This window comes from Furipterus horrens, unplaced genomic scaffold (assembly GCF_987537825.1).
Source record: "Furipterus horrens unplaced genomic scaffold, mFurHor1.1.pri manual_scaffold_8, whole genome shotgun sequence".
Lineage (NCBI taxonomy): Eukaryota > Metazoa > Chordata > Mammalia > Chiroptera > Furipteridae > Furipterus > Furipterus horrens.
In genome coordinates, this window is record NW_028327178.1 from 2,135,001 (window position 1) to 2,148,564 (window position 13,564).

Sequence of the window (13,564 nt, forward strand, 5' to 3'; positions counted from 1 at the left end):
TGTGTGTTCTCTCCCAGTGGGAGACCTGCGACTGTCTTGCAGGGGCTCCTTAAAACATTCATGGAAAAACACGCGATCTAGGCCAAAATAAATAAAATGGTTCAGTTCGTGCAACTTGAATGGGACAAACTGAGAGGCTCAGGCGCGGCTAGGCGTTCCGGAGACAGGGGGCCAGGAGCCTGGGGCGCAGGGTGGACTGGGCAACCCCCCGCCGCCCCCAGTTCGGTGTCTGTGCGCGCTCAGCGGCGGCAGGGGCTCCCTGCGCGGCCCGGGGCCCCGGCCGTGCCCCGCCGCCCCGGCCGTGCTCGGGGTTGATTCGTACCACCTTGCAAGGAAGTGAACGCTTCGCACGGGAAGGGGAGGCGCCTGTGCCGGCCGCCGGGCGCCGCGCCTCGGAGAATGCCCAGGGCTGCTGCCGGCTCGGGACCGCGGCGACCGCGGGACGCACGGGTCCCTTCGGCGCCCCCCTCACCCTTTAGAGGAGTCGAATCCAGCGTTTCGAGCGTGGGGAGGGTGGGGCGATCCGGTGCCTCCCCGGCTCCCGGAGGAAGGGGGAGGGCGGAGAGGCTCCTCGGCCAGTCTGCGCCGAGCAGATTCAAACCAAAACAAAAAGATTAAAGGAGCAGCTACCGGGGCGGCGGCAGACCCCCGGCCAGGGCCCCGGGGGTGGCGCGTCCGGGAACCGCGAGGGCTGCGTGGACACCCGGAGCTGCGCGCGGGAGGGGGGAGCGGGCGCCAGGCTTGGAGGGGAAAGGGGGGAGCCGAGGGGAGGGCGCGGGCCGGAGGATGGGCGGACCCTCCGGCTCCGCCCGCCCGCCCGCGCCGAGCCGAGCCCAGCTGCCCGGGCCGGTCGCGACCTTGGCCTGCGGCGGCGCAGAAAGCGGGCGGAGGCGCCGGCCATGCTGCGGTTGGCGTCCTCCGGGGCTCGAACCATCGTGGACATGTCGTACTCCCGCCACTTCCTGGACTTCCAGGGCTCCGCCATCCCCCACTCCATGCAGAAGCTGGTGGTGACTCGGCTGAGCCCCAACTTCCGCGAGGCCGTCACCCTGCACCGGGACTGCCCGGTGCCACTCCCGGGGGACGGAGACCTCCTCGTCCGAAATCGGTGAGCCCGGCGCGCGCCCTCGCCCCGGCCCCGCCTCCCCGGAGCTGTCCCGGCCGCCTGCGTCCCCACACCCCGGCGCGCTCGGGCGCGCAGCCTGACTTTGCGAGATCCCGGGAAGTTGAACCCGCCGCCATCTGGCGAAGGCGAATGTAATGAGACTGTTGCCGGTGTGAATATCCGCTGCCACTGAACGTCCTCATAACCGGGGGTTATTTTCATTTGGGATTCCCCTCCCCTCCCCCAGCCCTCCCTCCGCCCCCTCCCGCTCCCGAAATAAAACCGACGGGACCCAGAAGCGGAGGCTTCCCGCCCGGCCCACCCACGCGCACCCGGGGCTCCTGCGTTCCCGTAATCTTGAGGGCGGAGCAGGAACAGCCGGGACACAAACCGCGACGTTTCGGTAACGTGCTCCGGAGGAAGGAGGCCGGGGCCGCGGCTGGCTTTTCCTGCCTGCTCCAGGTTGGCTGTCCCCTCGCAGTGGCGGGGCCTGACTTTGAGTGTGTTGGTGTGCACCTCGCCGCGGTCGTCAGTGTTGTCAGTGCTGTGTGACTGTTGTCTGTGCCCCGGACTGGAACGACAGGCGTGTGGCTCGCGTCCTGGGCGGCTGGACCGGGGCGGGCGCGTGGCTACATTGGCCCGCAGGGCCTGCAGACTTTGGGGGACCCTGGGGGTCGTTGCCCCACCTCTGTCTTGTCCACCCTGACACTCCCCACCTTAATGTGCGTCCGCCTCACTGATCTTTAGTAACCGGTGAAGCCTCGGGAAGGAAAGGGATCTCGCTCTGCGGGAGCCGGGCCCGCGGGTGGCTCGGGGTGGGTCCTCCCGCTGCCGGACTCGCGGGCGGGGTATGCCCGGCTGCTCCGGCGCCTTCGCAGGAGCAGGACTGTCCCGCCTGTCGGTCCCGTCGGAGGGGCACGTGCTCCAGGTTGCACAATTCCCCGGAGGGAGGGGCACGTGCTGACGGTCACCGTGTTGTAAATTGTGTGCCAGGAAGTACCCTCAGCCCCCCGCAGGGACGGAGGACGGGGTGTACTCTGCCCAAGGAGCCTGATGCAACGTTTAATCCGGCCATTGTGGAGATTCGTATCAGCCTTCCAAGTAAGAGTGAGACTGAAGGATTCTGATCACGATATAAAACTTTTGGAAACCTGTTGGAAACGTAAAAATGCAGTGAGCCAAGGGGGGGGGGTTGAGTGGAGGCTGGAGGGGGCTGCTTTAAAGGGTGGGGGAGGTGTGTGTCCTTTAACAAGCATGCAAGGCTGGAAACAGGACTTGTTCATTATGGGGTGAGACGCCAAGGCTGTCAGGACAGGGTCCTGCCAAGTTAGAAAGGAGGATTTTTGTGCGGTCACACAGAGCAGAAAAGCCCCACGAGTGATTTGCTAGAAGCCAACAGGCGCCCCCAGGCTGAAAAGCCTCCAGACAGACTTTAACCGGCAAAAAGTCTCATAGTCTTTTGTCTCCTTTTTCTGACACACAGAGCGGCCAAGATCCCTTTTGGAAACGGGGACTGGGGTTGGGAGGCGGCCACCGAGCCTCGCAGGCGCTGGAAGGTGTGCGGTTAGCGCACTGCGGGCAGCTGCGAGGTGGGACCGCCCTCCAGAGCCCCGCGTGGAGGCTGCGCCCCGGCAGCGGGCTCTCCTGGCCTCGCTCTCCCCACCAGTGCGCACCAACTCCTCGCGTGTCCCTCCTCCTGAGACTCCTCTCCATTCACGCGCACTGTCGCCCCTGGCTGTCCCCTTCCCTGGCGCTGCCTCGCCGGCGTGAGTCCCTGGATTCCCGGCCCAGGGCTCTGGGCCGCCGGCTTTCACGTCCGGAGCTCATCAGTTTGGGCTGCTTTTAAGGTCGATGCCTTTCCCTCCCCCCCGCCACCTATGCCGAGAAAACTCCTTTAATATGAAGAGTGAGTATATTGATATGTACAACTTGACCTCTAACTTCTACCTTGAAGCCTGCAACGGTAGGAGAATGGAGGGTCTGCCCGTCGGGAGGGGGCGGAACCTCTGCCTCCCCTCTTCCCAGCTCTGCTGGCAAATCTGCACCTCCCCCCCCCCCCCCCCCCCCACTGTAGGAAGATCCCCGATTCCTGCCCAGGAGGTCAGCAGAGGTGGCATTCATTCTCTTTCTTTCTCTCTCTCTCTCTCTCTCTCTCTCTCTCTCTCTCTCTCTCTCTCTCTCTCTCTCTGCTTCATAATTCACTGCAGGTTAGTTCATCTTCATTCGAGACCAAGTGTCCCCAGAACAGTGTTAATTGCATGAAAATTTTATGCATGAGCTTCTCCTTTTTATCATGATAAAATCTGCTCTGGAATGAACGGATCAAGCCCAAATTTACTTCTCTGGAAAGGTGTGTGGGGGTCTGACTTTGTCTTTCACTTGAACGGTGCGTGCGTCTCATGCCATCTCAACAGGAAAGAGAAGTTCTTTCTTCCCAGGGAGGGCCGTGCCCTCAGCTCGGCTGGGGTGAGCACGGCCGAGCTCCCCGTTCAGGACAGGCGGGCAGGGGCGCCTGAGCTCCCGCAGAAGCCCCGCTGACTCTCCTTTCTCCCGTTCTCACCCTCCCGCTTCCTACACCCGGGGACCCCCCACCCCACCCCATGTCGGATCTCAGAAAAGAAAAGGAAAGGGAGACACCCCCCCCTCAGGGAAGTCAGTTGGAGCGCTATTTTTAGCTTTTTTCGTACCACAGTGACACGTTCTTTCGTTTCCAAATATTTCTAACGATTTTCTGCTCCCGGGTAAGATAATGGAGCGAAGAGTTTGCTGGGAGGGAAAGCGGGGGGGGGGGGGGGGGGTAAATGGTTTGCTGTTCACGGGAGGGGGGCAGTGTTTCTGCGAGCTCTCCAGGCTGGTGTTTTCTTTCTTTTCTTCCTTTCTTCTTTTTTATTCTGAAAAAAAATTTTTTTAATGAAACTCTGGTTCATATGACTTTGGACTTTGTCTCCCAGAACTGAAGGAGCCTGCTTCCGACCAGAGTCTTCCCCTTCGGTTTTGTTTGGAGAAAGGGGCCCCCCCAACCCCCACCCCGCAAGACTGCCCTGTTTCGCAGTAAACGTGATGAAGGGGTTCAATGGGATGACCCTAGAGGATCTATTGGGGGAAAGCCCACCGTGCCCTGTTCTTTCCCCTGGGGTTCCTGCCCTGGGGTCGCGGGAACACTGCCCTCATTAAAAGCACAGATTTCAAGTTAAAGGGGCGCCTCCTTCCCAGTGGGTCCCTCTTTTCCTTTCGCGAGCCCCTCCTGTCCCCAGCTCCCAACCCAGCCCAGGACCTCTCTCCCTTGGCGCTGATGCTTTTGAACTTGTTTCTGGTGGAGTGGAACTCAGGGCTCCTGACCCCCAGGCAGCTCTTCCCAAAGCCCAGGTAAGGATGGAGGCGCATCCAGCCAGCTCCCCAGCAGCCTCGGGGACCACGCAGCACCAAGCCGGGTCTGCGGAAAGGCAGAGGCAGCACCGGCGGAGGCCGATGGACGGGGTTGTGAGGTGCGCAAGCCCAGATCCGCCGCCAGCCTGAGACCCCTTCACCCACCGCCTGCGATTTAGGAAAAGGCAGAGCCCGGTGGCGGGGGGCGGGCGGGAGCCTATGAGGCCAAGGTCACAGTCTGGCCGCCTGCCGGGGGCCTCTGTCCGGCGGGCGTGCCCACCAGACCCCCACACGGCCTGGTGCAGCCGAGACCATGGCCATGGGCCTGCCCCTCCGCCCCTCACCCCAGCACTGGAGGTCCCAGCCCACTCCAGAGTTGGAGACGTTGATCTTGCCTTTTGGTGGTGGCTGTGGAGAGGCCGCGTGGGGATGGACAGGAGGGTCAGGCTGTCAGCGGAGGCCGGCGAGTCCAAGGGAGACCGCCCGGGAAGCATTGCCTTCTGGCTTCTGGCGCCCAGCAGGCCATCCGGGGGTCCCCTGGGGAGATGGAGACAGGACGGGCGCAGAGAGCCCGCGGTGCCCTGTCTGCTCCAGCGTCCGCCCTGCTCAACCGCAATGTTTGGCTTGTTTCAGGCAAAGCCCCCGTGGCAAACTCCAGCGTCTGCTGGTCGGTTGCAGCTGCCCCCCCCCCCCCCCACACACACACGAGGTCCTCTCTGTCCCTGGGCGGCTGGCTGGCTCACACCCTTGGCTAGTCTCCCGGCTGCGAGGAGAGCGCCCTGGAGCCTCCCCCCTCTCCCAGGAAGTGGCAGACCACCCACCCCTGGGGCGGGGGTGAGCCGGAGCTGCATTCTCCACCACCACTTGCCTGCTCCTGGGTCCTAGGCTGGGGTCGGGGGTGGGGACCCGAGGGGCTGGCTGCCACCCAGGCGTCCTGCGGAGTCCAAAGCGGGGTCTCCCTGCAGAAGAAAGGCAGCCTCAGCAGTTGGGGCCGCAGGCTGAAACGCCAGAGGGGCTCGGAAAGGGCTCCTTGTCAGGGCCCCAGAGGCCCATTCCTAAAGCAGCCCCCACCCTCCGCCTTTGGGCCACAGGAAGCCTCCCAGAGTGTGCGTTACAGCCCGGGCTGGGTCGCGGGAGGCGCTGCAGCTGGCTGGGCCCTGGGTGCCTTCTAGGAGGACCAGCCCCTTGCTCTGGGAAGCTGGCCCCTTTTACAAAGACCAGGCCTTGAGAACTGGGTGAATTTCAGGGAAAGCAGCCCCATCCCCAAGTGGAATGCAAGCATGTGGTATTAAAGGCCACATGGGAAACTAGCAAAAACCACTTTCGCCGCTTCTCATTATTGCGTATCATTGATGGCGGGGCTCTGGGTCTTGTGTGGAGGCCGCGGGGCGCACGAACTCCTGAAAGCCTGCGTGCTGGAGAGAGATGGTTTCCTGCCTTCGTGTGTCTGCACCAGGCCCAGAGCTTTCGGCGCTGCAGCTGTGTGGGGCCTAATCCTCGGGGGCGTTCTTAAGGGCCGAGTGTTACCTGCAGGGAGTGGACGTGGATCCTTGCACAGTGCTGTTTGGGTTTATTAAGTTAAATTAAAAGTGAATTATTTTTAAATGACCTACTTACCAGCTTTCCTCCTGCCACCAGCGACCACCATCCTTTCGCTCCATTACAGGTGGAAATGACATTTTTAGGGTCCTCCGTGATGTGTCCGAGCCACCTCCTGACATTCTCAGGAGACGGCTTTTTTTCCTCACGGATCAGGATGTTTTTGTTATGAGGTAGATGTACCGAGATGAAGGAAAGCTGGTAAAAGTACTGGCCTCGCAATTAAATCGACTCTGGATACCAAAGTGAAAATAATCATCTGGTATTAATCAACTTAGGTCTCTGCTTCTTGTTGAGGAAAAATATAGTGACGATTTGCTTTCCTTTTCATCTGAAAAGGGCTGTAAAATGTTGAATGTTGCATAAAATCTCTCTCCCCTGATGAGACAATTTTTGTTCAATTAATCAAAGGGCATATTTTCACACTGGACATCATTCCATCAGGAAGAAAATTTGCTGCAGCGACTCTGAACAATGTTTTGAAACAACCCCTGCAGTAACGACCTTGCACGTTACAGCAATCCTTAATAATATCATTGTCATAACTATTATTATCCGAAGTGTTAAATGGTGGCCAAAATCAATACAAGTCTACTTCTTTGAAAATATTTTATCCCACTGTTGTTTTTAACATCTTTGTTAAGAGGCCAATTAATTTCCAGCTCGGCCCCAGGGAAGTCTGGATAAGGAAGCTTCCTGACGTTTTTTTATTGTGTATTACTCCTTGTGAAAGACAGAAGCGGGAAATAGATGACACGTGAAATAAACTGTTTGATGTGTAAAGTGATTGACGTTATTCCTAAACCGATGACGGCGGACCTCCATTTGCAAATCCCTGCTGAGCAAATCCGTGTTCAGTCTCCCACTGAACGTCGGGACGTGTGTGTTTCGTGCTTTGTCAGAGCGTATAGAGCAGCTGGCCCTCCACGGTCACCGAATTCGCAGGGTTTTTCGAAGAGGACTGTCCAGGCCTTGAGAAGAAAACATCTTAATGTGTGTTCTGTTTGATTGTTTTCGTCTAGATTTGTCGGTGTGAATGCGTCTGACATCAACTACTCCGCCGGACGCTACGACCCTTCCGTCAAGACCCCCTTTGACGCGGGTTTCGAAGGCGTGGGCGAGGTGGTCGCCTTGGGCCTGTCTGCGAGCGCCCGGTACACAGTGGGCCAGGCTGTGGCCTACGCGGCCCCCGGCTCTTTCGCGGAGTACACGGTGGTGCCGGCCGGCATCGCCACGCCCGTGCCCACGGCCACGCCCACGTACCTCGCCCTGCTTGTCAGCGGCGCCACGGCCGACATCAGCCTCCGGGAGCTCGGAGGCCTGAAGGAAGGGCAGACGGTGTTGGTGACGGCGGCAGCAGGCGGCACGGGCCAGTTTGCCGTGCAGCTGGCCAAGAAGGCCAAGTGCCACGTCGTGGGAACCTGCTCTTCGGACGAGAAGGCTGCTTTTCTGAAGTCCATCGGCTGCGACCGGCCCATCAACTACACCGCAGAGCACGTGGGCGCCGTCCTGAAGCGGGAGTACCCCGGCGGTGTGGACGTGGTGTACGAGTCCGTGGGAGGCAGCATGTTCGACTTGGCGGTGGACGCCTTGGCCGTCAAGGGGCGCCTGCTAGTCATCGGCTTTATCTCTGGCTACCAGACACCGACTGGCCTTCCGCCTGTGAACGCAGGGGCGTTGCCGGCCAAGCTGCTGAGGAAGTCCGCCAGCGTCCGGGGCTTCTTTCTGAACCACTACCTCTCTGAGTACAGAGCGTCCATGGACCGCTTGGTGAGGATGTGCACCAGTGGGGACCTGGTGTGCCGGGCGGACCTGGGCAGCCCGTGTGCGGGGGGCCGGTTCATGGGCCTGGAGTCCGTGTTCCGGGCTGTCGATTACATGTACATGGGGAAGAACACCGGGAAAGTTGTGGTTGAGTTACCGCACCCTGTCGACAGCAAGCTGTAGAAGCAGAACCGCCACATAAATCGAAGGGGCAGGAAAACGGGGGCTTGAGGCTTCAGAACCCCTCAGACCAGTTTATTTTTACTCAGTAATGGAGATAATATTTCTTAAAACCAAAGTATGGTGTTAATGCGTAGGCTTCTCTTTCCTTCCTTTCTCCTCCTTCCCCCTCCTTGAAAAAACAAAAAAAGAAAGAAAAAGTGCCCCTAAAACTTTCTTCTCTGGCACAGAGGAAAGACCTTTACATTTGGTCATGGACTCTCATTCCAGATTTTATTGTTCCTGGGAACTAAATTAATTCCTGATGCGAGAGCTGATCAAATCAGTATGTCTTCAGCTTGATGAGATTTTAAAATTGGTCTAGAAAATAGTTCACAAATTCTTTGCTTTGGGAGGGTTTGGTCTTCGGCTAATAAGTAGTTAATGAATGAGACAAATCACAAAATTCAGCCATATTTCAGAGTCCCTCGTCTCAGGAAACGGCCCCCTTTTCCCCTATAAATCACTAGCCAACTATCTCAACAGAAAGTTGGAGGCCTTCTCCCCTAACTTTGATTTTTATTAGATTACTAGAAAAAACGAGTCAGCGAACAGAGGCCTATGTTCAAGAAGTGTCCCGTATTTGGCGGTGCTGGTGCGGGGCGAAAATGTCCCTCCTCCCTTAGGAAGCAAATTAGTGCTGAAGACGGACAGACACAAAGCAGGTTTGGGAGAGCAGGTGACAGGGAGGGTGGGGGACCTGAACAACTTATAAGGTGCGAGCTGCACCCACAGCGGGGGGTCCGTACCGGACAAGGCGGGCCGTGCTGGGCGCACACGGGGCAGCCCGGACAGGCGCCCACGGTGGGGCTGACCTCCGCGCCGTGCGGAGCTGGGACCAAAATGTGGACAATAGCGGCACGTTGGCTCCGCATCACAGACAGTCGGGCGTGGACGGTGCGTGTCATCTCTGATCACGGGGACGGAACGCCAGCCCCCGCTCCTACGTTCCCGTTTTATGTCCCGCCAGATTCTGGTGGGGTGCGATGCTTCCCGCCCCCGCTGCCTGCTGTCACCCACGAGCGTCCGGAGCCTTGTCTTCCGAATGGCACCTGCGGCTGCTCACCCCGTCCGTCGCCTGTCAGCTCGCCGGAGATGGCGCCGCCTCCCTCGGGAACCTGGGATCCCGTGGCGCCTTCCCGATCAGAGGCAGAGGCCGCCAGATTATTTTTCAAACCCCGGGGTTTCCGTGTCTCCCCTGCTAAATAAATACGAAGACAATTAAAGGGGTCTGGAAAGCTCGGTGACCGTGATTAATTTTCCTTGCCTGCCGTCTGAGGGGAGAGGAACCCCGACTGGCCCAGAGCTGTTAGTATCTATTTCACAAGATTTACTCATTTTCGGGTACCTAATGTAGCTGCGAGCATGCATGCTCAACAATACAATTTATATGGTAAATGGGGACCAAATCACGGCTTCACTGAATGTTATGGCTGCACTGAAGGGAAATGTCACGGTAAATAGCTGCCAAATTATGGATCATACTGGAGTGTCACAACTGCACTCAAGACAAATGGCACCAGAGGCTACTGCCACCGCGAGGCCGTGAGTTATGAGGAGGGGTAGCGAGGCTCCTCGTGTCATTACAGCACAGGGTTACCGTGCGGGGACGAGGGACGCTGGGCCACTGCGGGGCTCGGTTATTAATCTGTCCCTTCCAGGCCCCACGGCTGCGGCAGGACGGAGAGGGACGCGGCCTGGCTGTCAGACGCCCGGGCACACAGGGGAGGAGACGGGCTTCCTGCACGCACGGGCACCGGAAGTGGCTGGAAGCGGAAAGACGTGGCCGTCCCATCCCCTCCTCAGAGAATATTATTAAATCGAGCGTCATGTGTGTCGGAGGGGCTCCGGGCGTCTTCTGCAGGTGGACATGCGAAAGAACACACATCCCCCTTTGTCAAGACCTGAGGGGTGAGGACGTTGCCCACTCAATTGCTTCTAAACTGAGTGTGTCCCGGTTTCTTTCATTTTAATGGGAGGGTAATAAAGATGAAAGACCGACGTGGTTACTGATGGATCCCTTAAGCCACAGAATAGAAGTTTATTGTGTTTTGCAGGAATACACTAAACTCGGCTATGTTAAAAAAAAAAATTCAAACACCCAGGTTTGAAATAAAATCTAATCTGAAACCCTCGTGCTGTGTCTGTCTCCAAACTAAAGAGCCGCGTGGCGCAGGCTGCATCCATTTAATCTCAGGAAACAGCCATGAAAGATTCCGCCCATTCACTTAATGCCAAAAAGATGTTTCAACTTTTTTTTTTTATTATTATTATCCTGAAAAATGATTTGTAAGTTGAGGGTCATAGGTCAGCACCAGTTTCATCTTCGGGGATTATCATTCAAGACCAGCCTCTAATGGGAGGTGAAATGGTCCGATGTTCCTCTCCACACCTCCCGTCTGAGCTGGACCGCACATCACAGAACGCGCGCCCGTAACTCAGGGCCGCCGGCAGTCTTTGTTTTAGCGACGGGGCCGGGGCCAGGTGGTCCCGGCGGATGAGTTATTCCTCGGGTCTCAGAGTGGCCTCCCTGCACGTCAGCCGGGCGGTCTGGGGCTGGGCAGAGGGAGGGCCTTCACTCCGGGGTTCCCAGCTCTCCCTCGCCATCGCCTTGCGACTTCGGGTTTGTTTTGTGGGCAAAAACTACGACCCCTGTCATTTCCGAGCTCCTGGATGATGACTTCTGTGTGGACTGATGGCAGGATTTAAAAAAAAAAAAAACATCAGAACAGTTTGCCAAGCAACCACACAGAAGTTTTGCGTCATGTGTTCTACATGTTACCGGGTTTCATCTGAGCGGAGCTCCCAGGACTAGGACGGAGCGCCGCAAGTGGCCACGAGTGTCACGTCCATATTTATCTAACGGAAGGGCGGTGGCCAGGGGCTGCCTCCTGTTAACCTGAACACCCCGCTCAGGGACTTGAGGGGCGTTCAGCTAATGAGGGTGTCACGTCCCCACACGGCACAGCCTGCCTTGGACGCTCACTACCGCGAGGTGCGGGGACCTTGACAGATGACAGCATTCCAGACCCAGGCCTGCCATGGGGACCTGCTTTCTGGCTTCCTGCTCCTGGTAAGGGCCACCCGGCATGTCGTGGGTAATGTTTTAACCCCTTCGTGGGATTCCCAATTAGTCCGAATTTACCACATTCAAGGTCTTCCACCCCAGCACGGGTGCTCAGTCCTGAGAATACATTTCTTGATCAGTTTACCACAAGGACAGACGGAATAAAGGTCATCTTTTAGACTTCCATAAAAACAGATGAGCAATGTGCAACTTTCAGGAAAAATAGGGTACAAAAAAAACCCTGCCCGCTCCCAGACAACCCTCTGTGGGGGACGAGTTCCCGGGGTTCCAATACAGGTTTTATGAACGTAACCCAGATGCCAAATGGCCTCATTTGATGGATTTGTAATTACTGTTCCCTATTCTTCCCACTCTCGTTTTATTAAATATCATTTGTTATTGATGATACTTAAAGACACAGCATTTATCTAGGCAAACATTATTCGTTGATTTGGGGGTTTGTTGGAGTTTTTTAAGCTAGATTTTCTGTAACTAATTTTTTAGTTATGGCCCGGAATGAAAGAGTTAGCGTATTTCAGGAGTCAGGATGTGAAACTGGATCGTCAGTATTGCTGGGCACGGTCACCTTTGAATTCTCTTTCACGAGACCTTTACCCTTCCGCTGCTTCATCGCATAAAAGGAGGAGTGTCTGATGAGCCCCTCATTACTGTCATCACGAGCAAACTATGGAACGTTGGCAAAAATAAATTTTTTTAAAAAGCACTACACCAAATCCATAAAGAGGACTTGACCGGCGTGTTCCACTTCCAGGAATCCTTGATCGTGGAATTCTCTGATATGCAAAGAAAACCAAACAAGGTGCGTATTTCCCTCGTGGGCGGGAGTCTCTGGATCGCTCGTGCACTGGCGGAGCAGCTAGTGAGACGGGACCCCAGTCGGTGGCCCGGGGTCTGCGCCGTCCTAGCTCCTCCTGGTGACACCACGGATGTGCCCCTGTGGAAACAGTGAGTACCTGATATGTGTGGAGACTCCAATGTTCCCCCGCCCCCCGCCCACCAAAGGAAGCCTTTCCCTGGCAGGGCCCTGTCTGACATTGTCTTTCTGCCAACACAAAATTGAAACAATCATTAAAAGACACCCTGCCGATGTGGGGGCAGCGTCCAACACACAGAGCAGAGCTGTGCTTGGAGCTGGGGAAGGTTCCCTAAATTGCCGCTACTCTTGTACGTGCCCTTCCCAGAAACGGCTCAGCCCTGTCTTGGGGCAACCGGAGGGAACTGTGTCTTGGTCGGCGGGAGATGGAGGTACGTGCTTAGGGAATGACGGGGGTCCCGCCTTAAGGTTCTTTGCCCGCACCTGGGTGGTGGAGCAGCAGAAAAGCCTGGGGTGTCCTCTGACCTTCCTAAGCGGGAAGACTCGGTTGTCCTGTAGGGACACCTAGTTCTACCCATTTTGTGAAGGAAAAAACCACGACTAAGAAGAACAGGTGCCTTGTCCGAGGTCACAGAGGCCACTGGAGCCCCGAATGAAACTGGAGCACAGGTGTCTTCCCAGGGCACAGCCAGCGCTGCTGTGTCCCCTTTAGAATCTGCCAAGGTCCCCTGGAATGTGCGTGATGGGCAGTGTCGGGGTAGCCCTGCCTGGTGTGGCTCCATTGGGTGGAGCAGCGTCCCATACGCTGGGGGACCGTGGGTTCAATCCCTGGTCAGGGTTTGTATGACAAGGCAACCGACCTCTCTTTCTAAGCAATAAAAAAACAGGTCCTCATATCAGGGTAAAAACAAGGGTCAGAATAACAACAGGCCTCTGTCATAGTTTTTGTGGATCAGAAGATGACCAGTTATTAGCAACTAGTGAAGACGACCACAGTTCTGACGCAGTGGGGCTCCACACCGGACCCCTTTAATCCAGCACAAGTCCGGCGCCCAGAGCACTTGATTCTGGGTCATCTAAACATCACACAACCTTTTTTTTCTGGTGGGGGCAGCAGGGAGCAACTCAGTGGAAATAATGTCTGAAAGCCCGCTCTTCGGATCCAATGCTCCAAGGAAGAGCCCCTCCCGCCGAGGTATCCTTGTACATCCGACAATGAAAACCGAATACAGAAGAGCTTATTTCCCTGAGCTGCAGGTTTTCCCCCAGAGTGACTCTGTCCTTCCGTATTGTTGCCAATAGAACACAGATCATGTTTGGCCATCCTAGGGCTCGCACCTGCACACGACCCAGAATCGGAACTTGCTCCCCGGAAACAGAATTCTGAGTGCCCCAGACTCAGAGCCGCGGCGGGCAGGCGCGCGGTGGGCAGCGGGCAGTGTGGGAAGGCGAGGGGACGTGTTGGGGGCCCACGTGGCTGCTCCCCACGCTTCACACTCACATGTGGCAGGATCTCATGCTCCGTATGCATGACGGATCCTAATTCGGCTCAGAAACGAGCCCTTCAGACCCACACGACATGGAGCATCCCCGTCGCCCCACATCACTT

The 13,564-nt window shown here is 57.1% G+C and overlaps 1 protein-coding gene and 1 long non-coding RNA gene across 4 annotated transcripts in view; one reads left to right on the top strand and one right to left on the bottom strand.

Moving 5' to 3' along the window:
- Nucleotides 1–2,057, bottom strand: part of LOC150002435 (uncharacterized) — a 2,309-nt gene extending 252 nt beyond the window's left edge. The window contains exons 1-4 of one of the 2 annotated variants that reach the window (XR_016512698.1): nucleotides 1,822–2,057; nucleotides 1,438–1,676; nucleotides 323–580; nucleotides 1–77 (exon numbers count right to left, since the gene is read on the bottom strand). The exon at nucleotides 1–77 is cut by the window's left edge and continues 252 nt beyond it. This is a non-coding gene — a long non-coding RNA (uncharacterized LOC150002435). Of the gene's footprint in view, nucleotides 78–322; nucleotides 1,339–1,437; nucleotides 1,677–1,821 lie in introns of those variants that run through there. The other variant, XR_016512697.1, reaches the window with a different exon arrangement.
- Nucleotides 782–10,187, top strand: PTGR3 (prostaglandin reductase 3). 2 transcript variants are annotated; one of them, XR_016512696.1, is made up of 3 exons: nucleotides 1,040–2,278; nucleotides 3,313–3,455; nucleotides 7,093–7,155. XR_016512696.1 is itself a non-coding variant. In XM_090285383.1 (2 exons), exons 1-2 carry the CDS (start codon nucleotides 900–902, stop codon nucleotides 8,015–8,017), a joined length of 1,134 nt encoding a protein of 377 aa, XP_090141509.1. In that variant the 5' UTR covers nucleotides 782–899; the 3' UTR covers nucleotides 8,018–10,187. The 2 variants fall into 2 exon arrangements, 1 of the variants encoding a protein (XP_090141509.1); XM_090285383.1 differs by lacking the exon at nucleotides 3,313–3,455 and having other exon boundaries at nucleotides 782–1,108; nucleotides 7,093–10,187.
- Nucleotides 10,188–13,564: the final 3,377 nt, after the last annotated feature.

Bases quoted from the DNA above. Each gene is read 5' to 3' on its own strand.
- PTGR3 (XM_090285383.1), top strand. From the start codon at position 900: ATGCTGCGGTTGGCGTCCTCCGGGGCTCGAACCATCGTGGACATGTCG. The intron at 1,109-7,092 runs GTGAGCCCGGCG...GTTTTCGTCTAG, and splicing joins GACCTCCTCGTCCGAAATCG to ATTTGTCGGTGTGAATGCGT.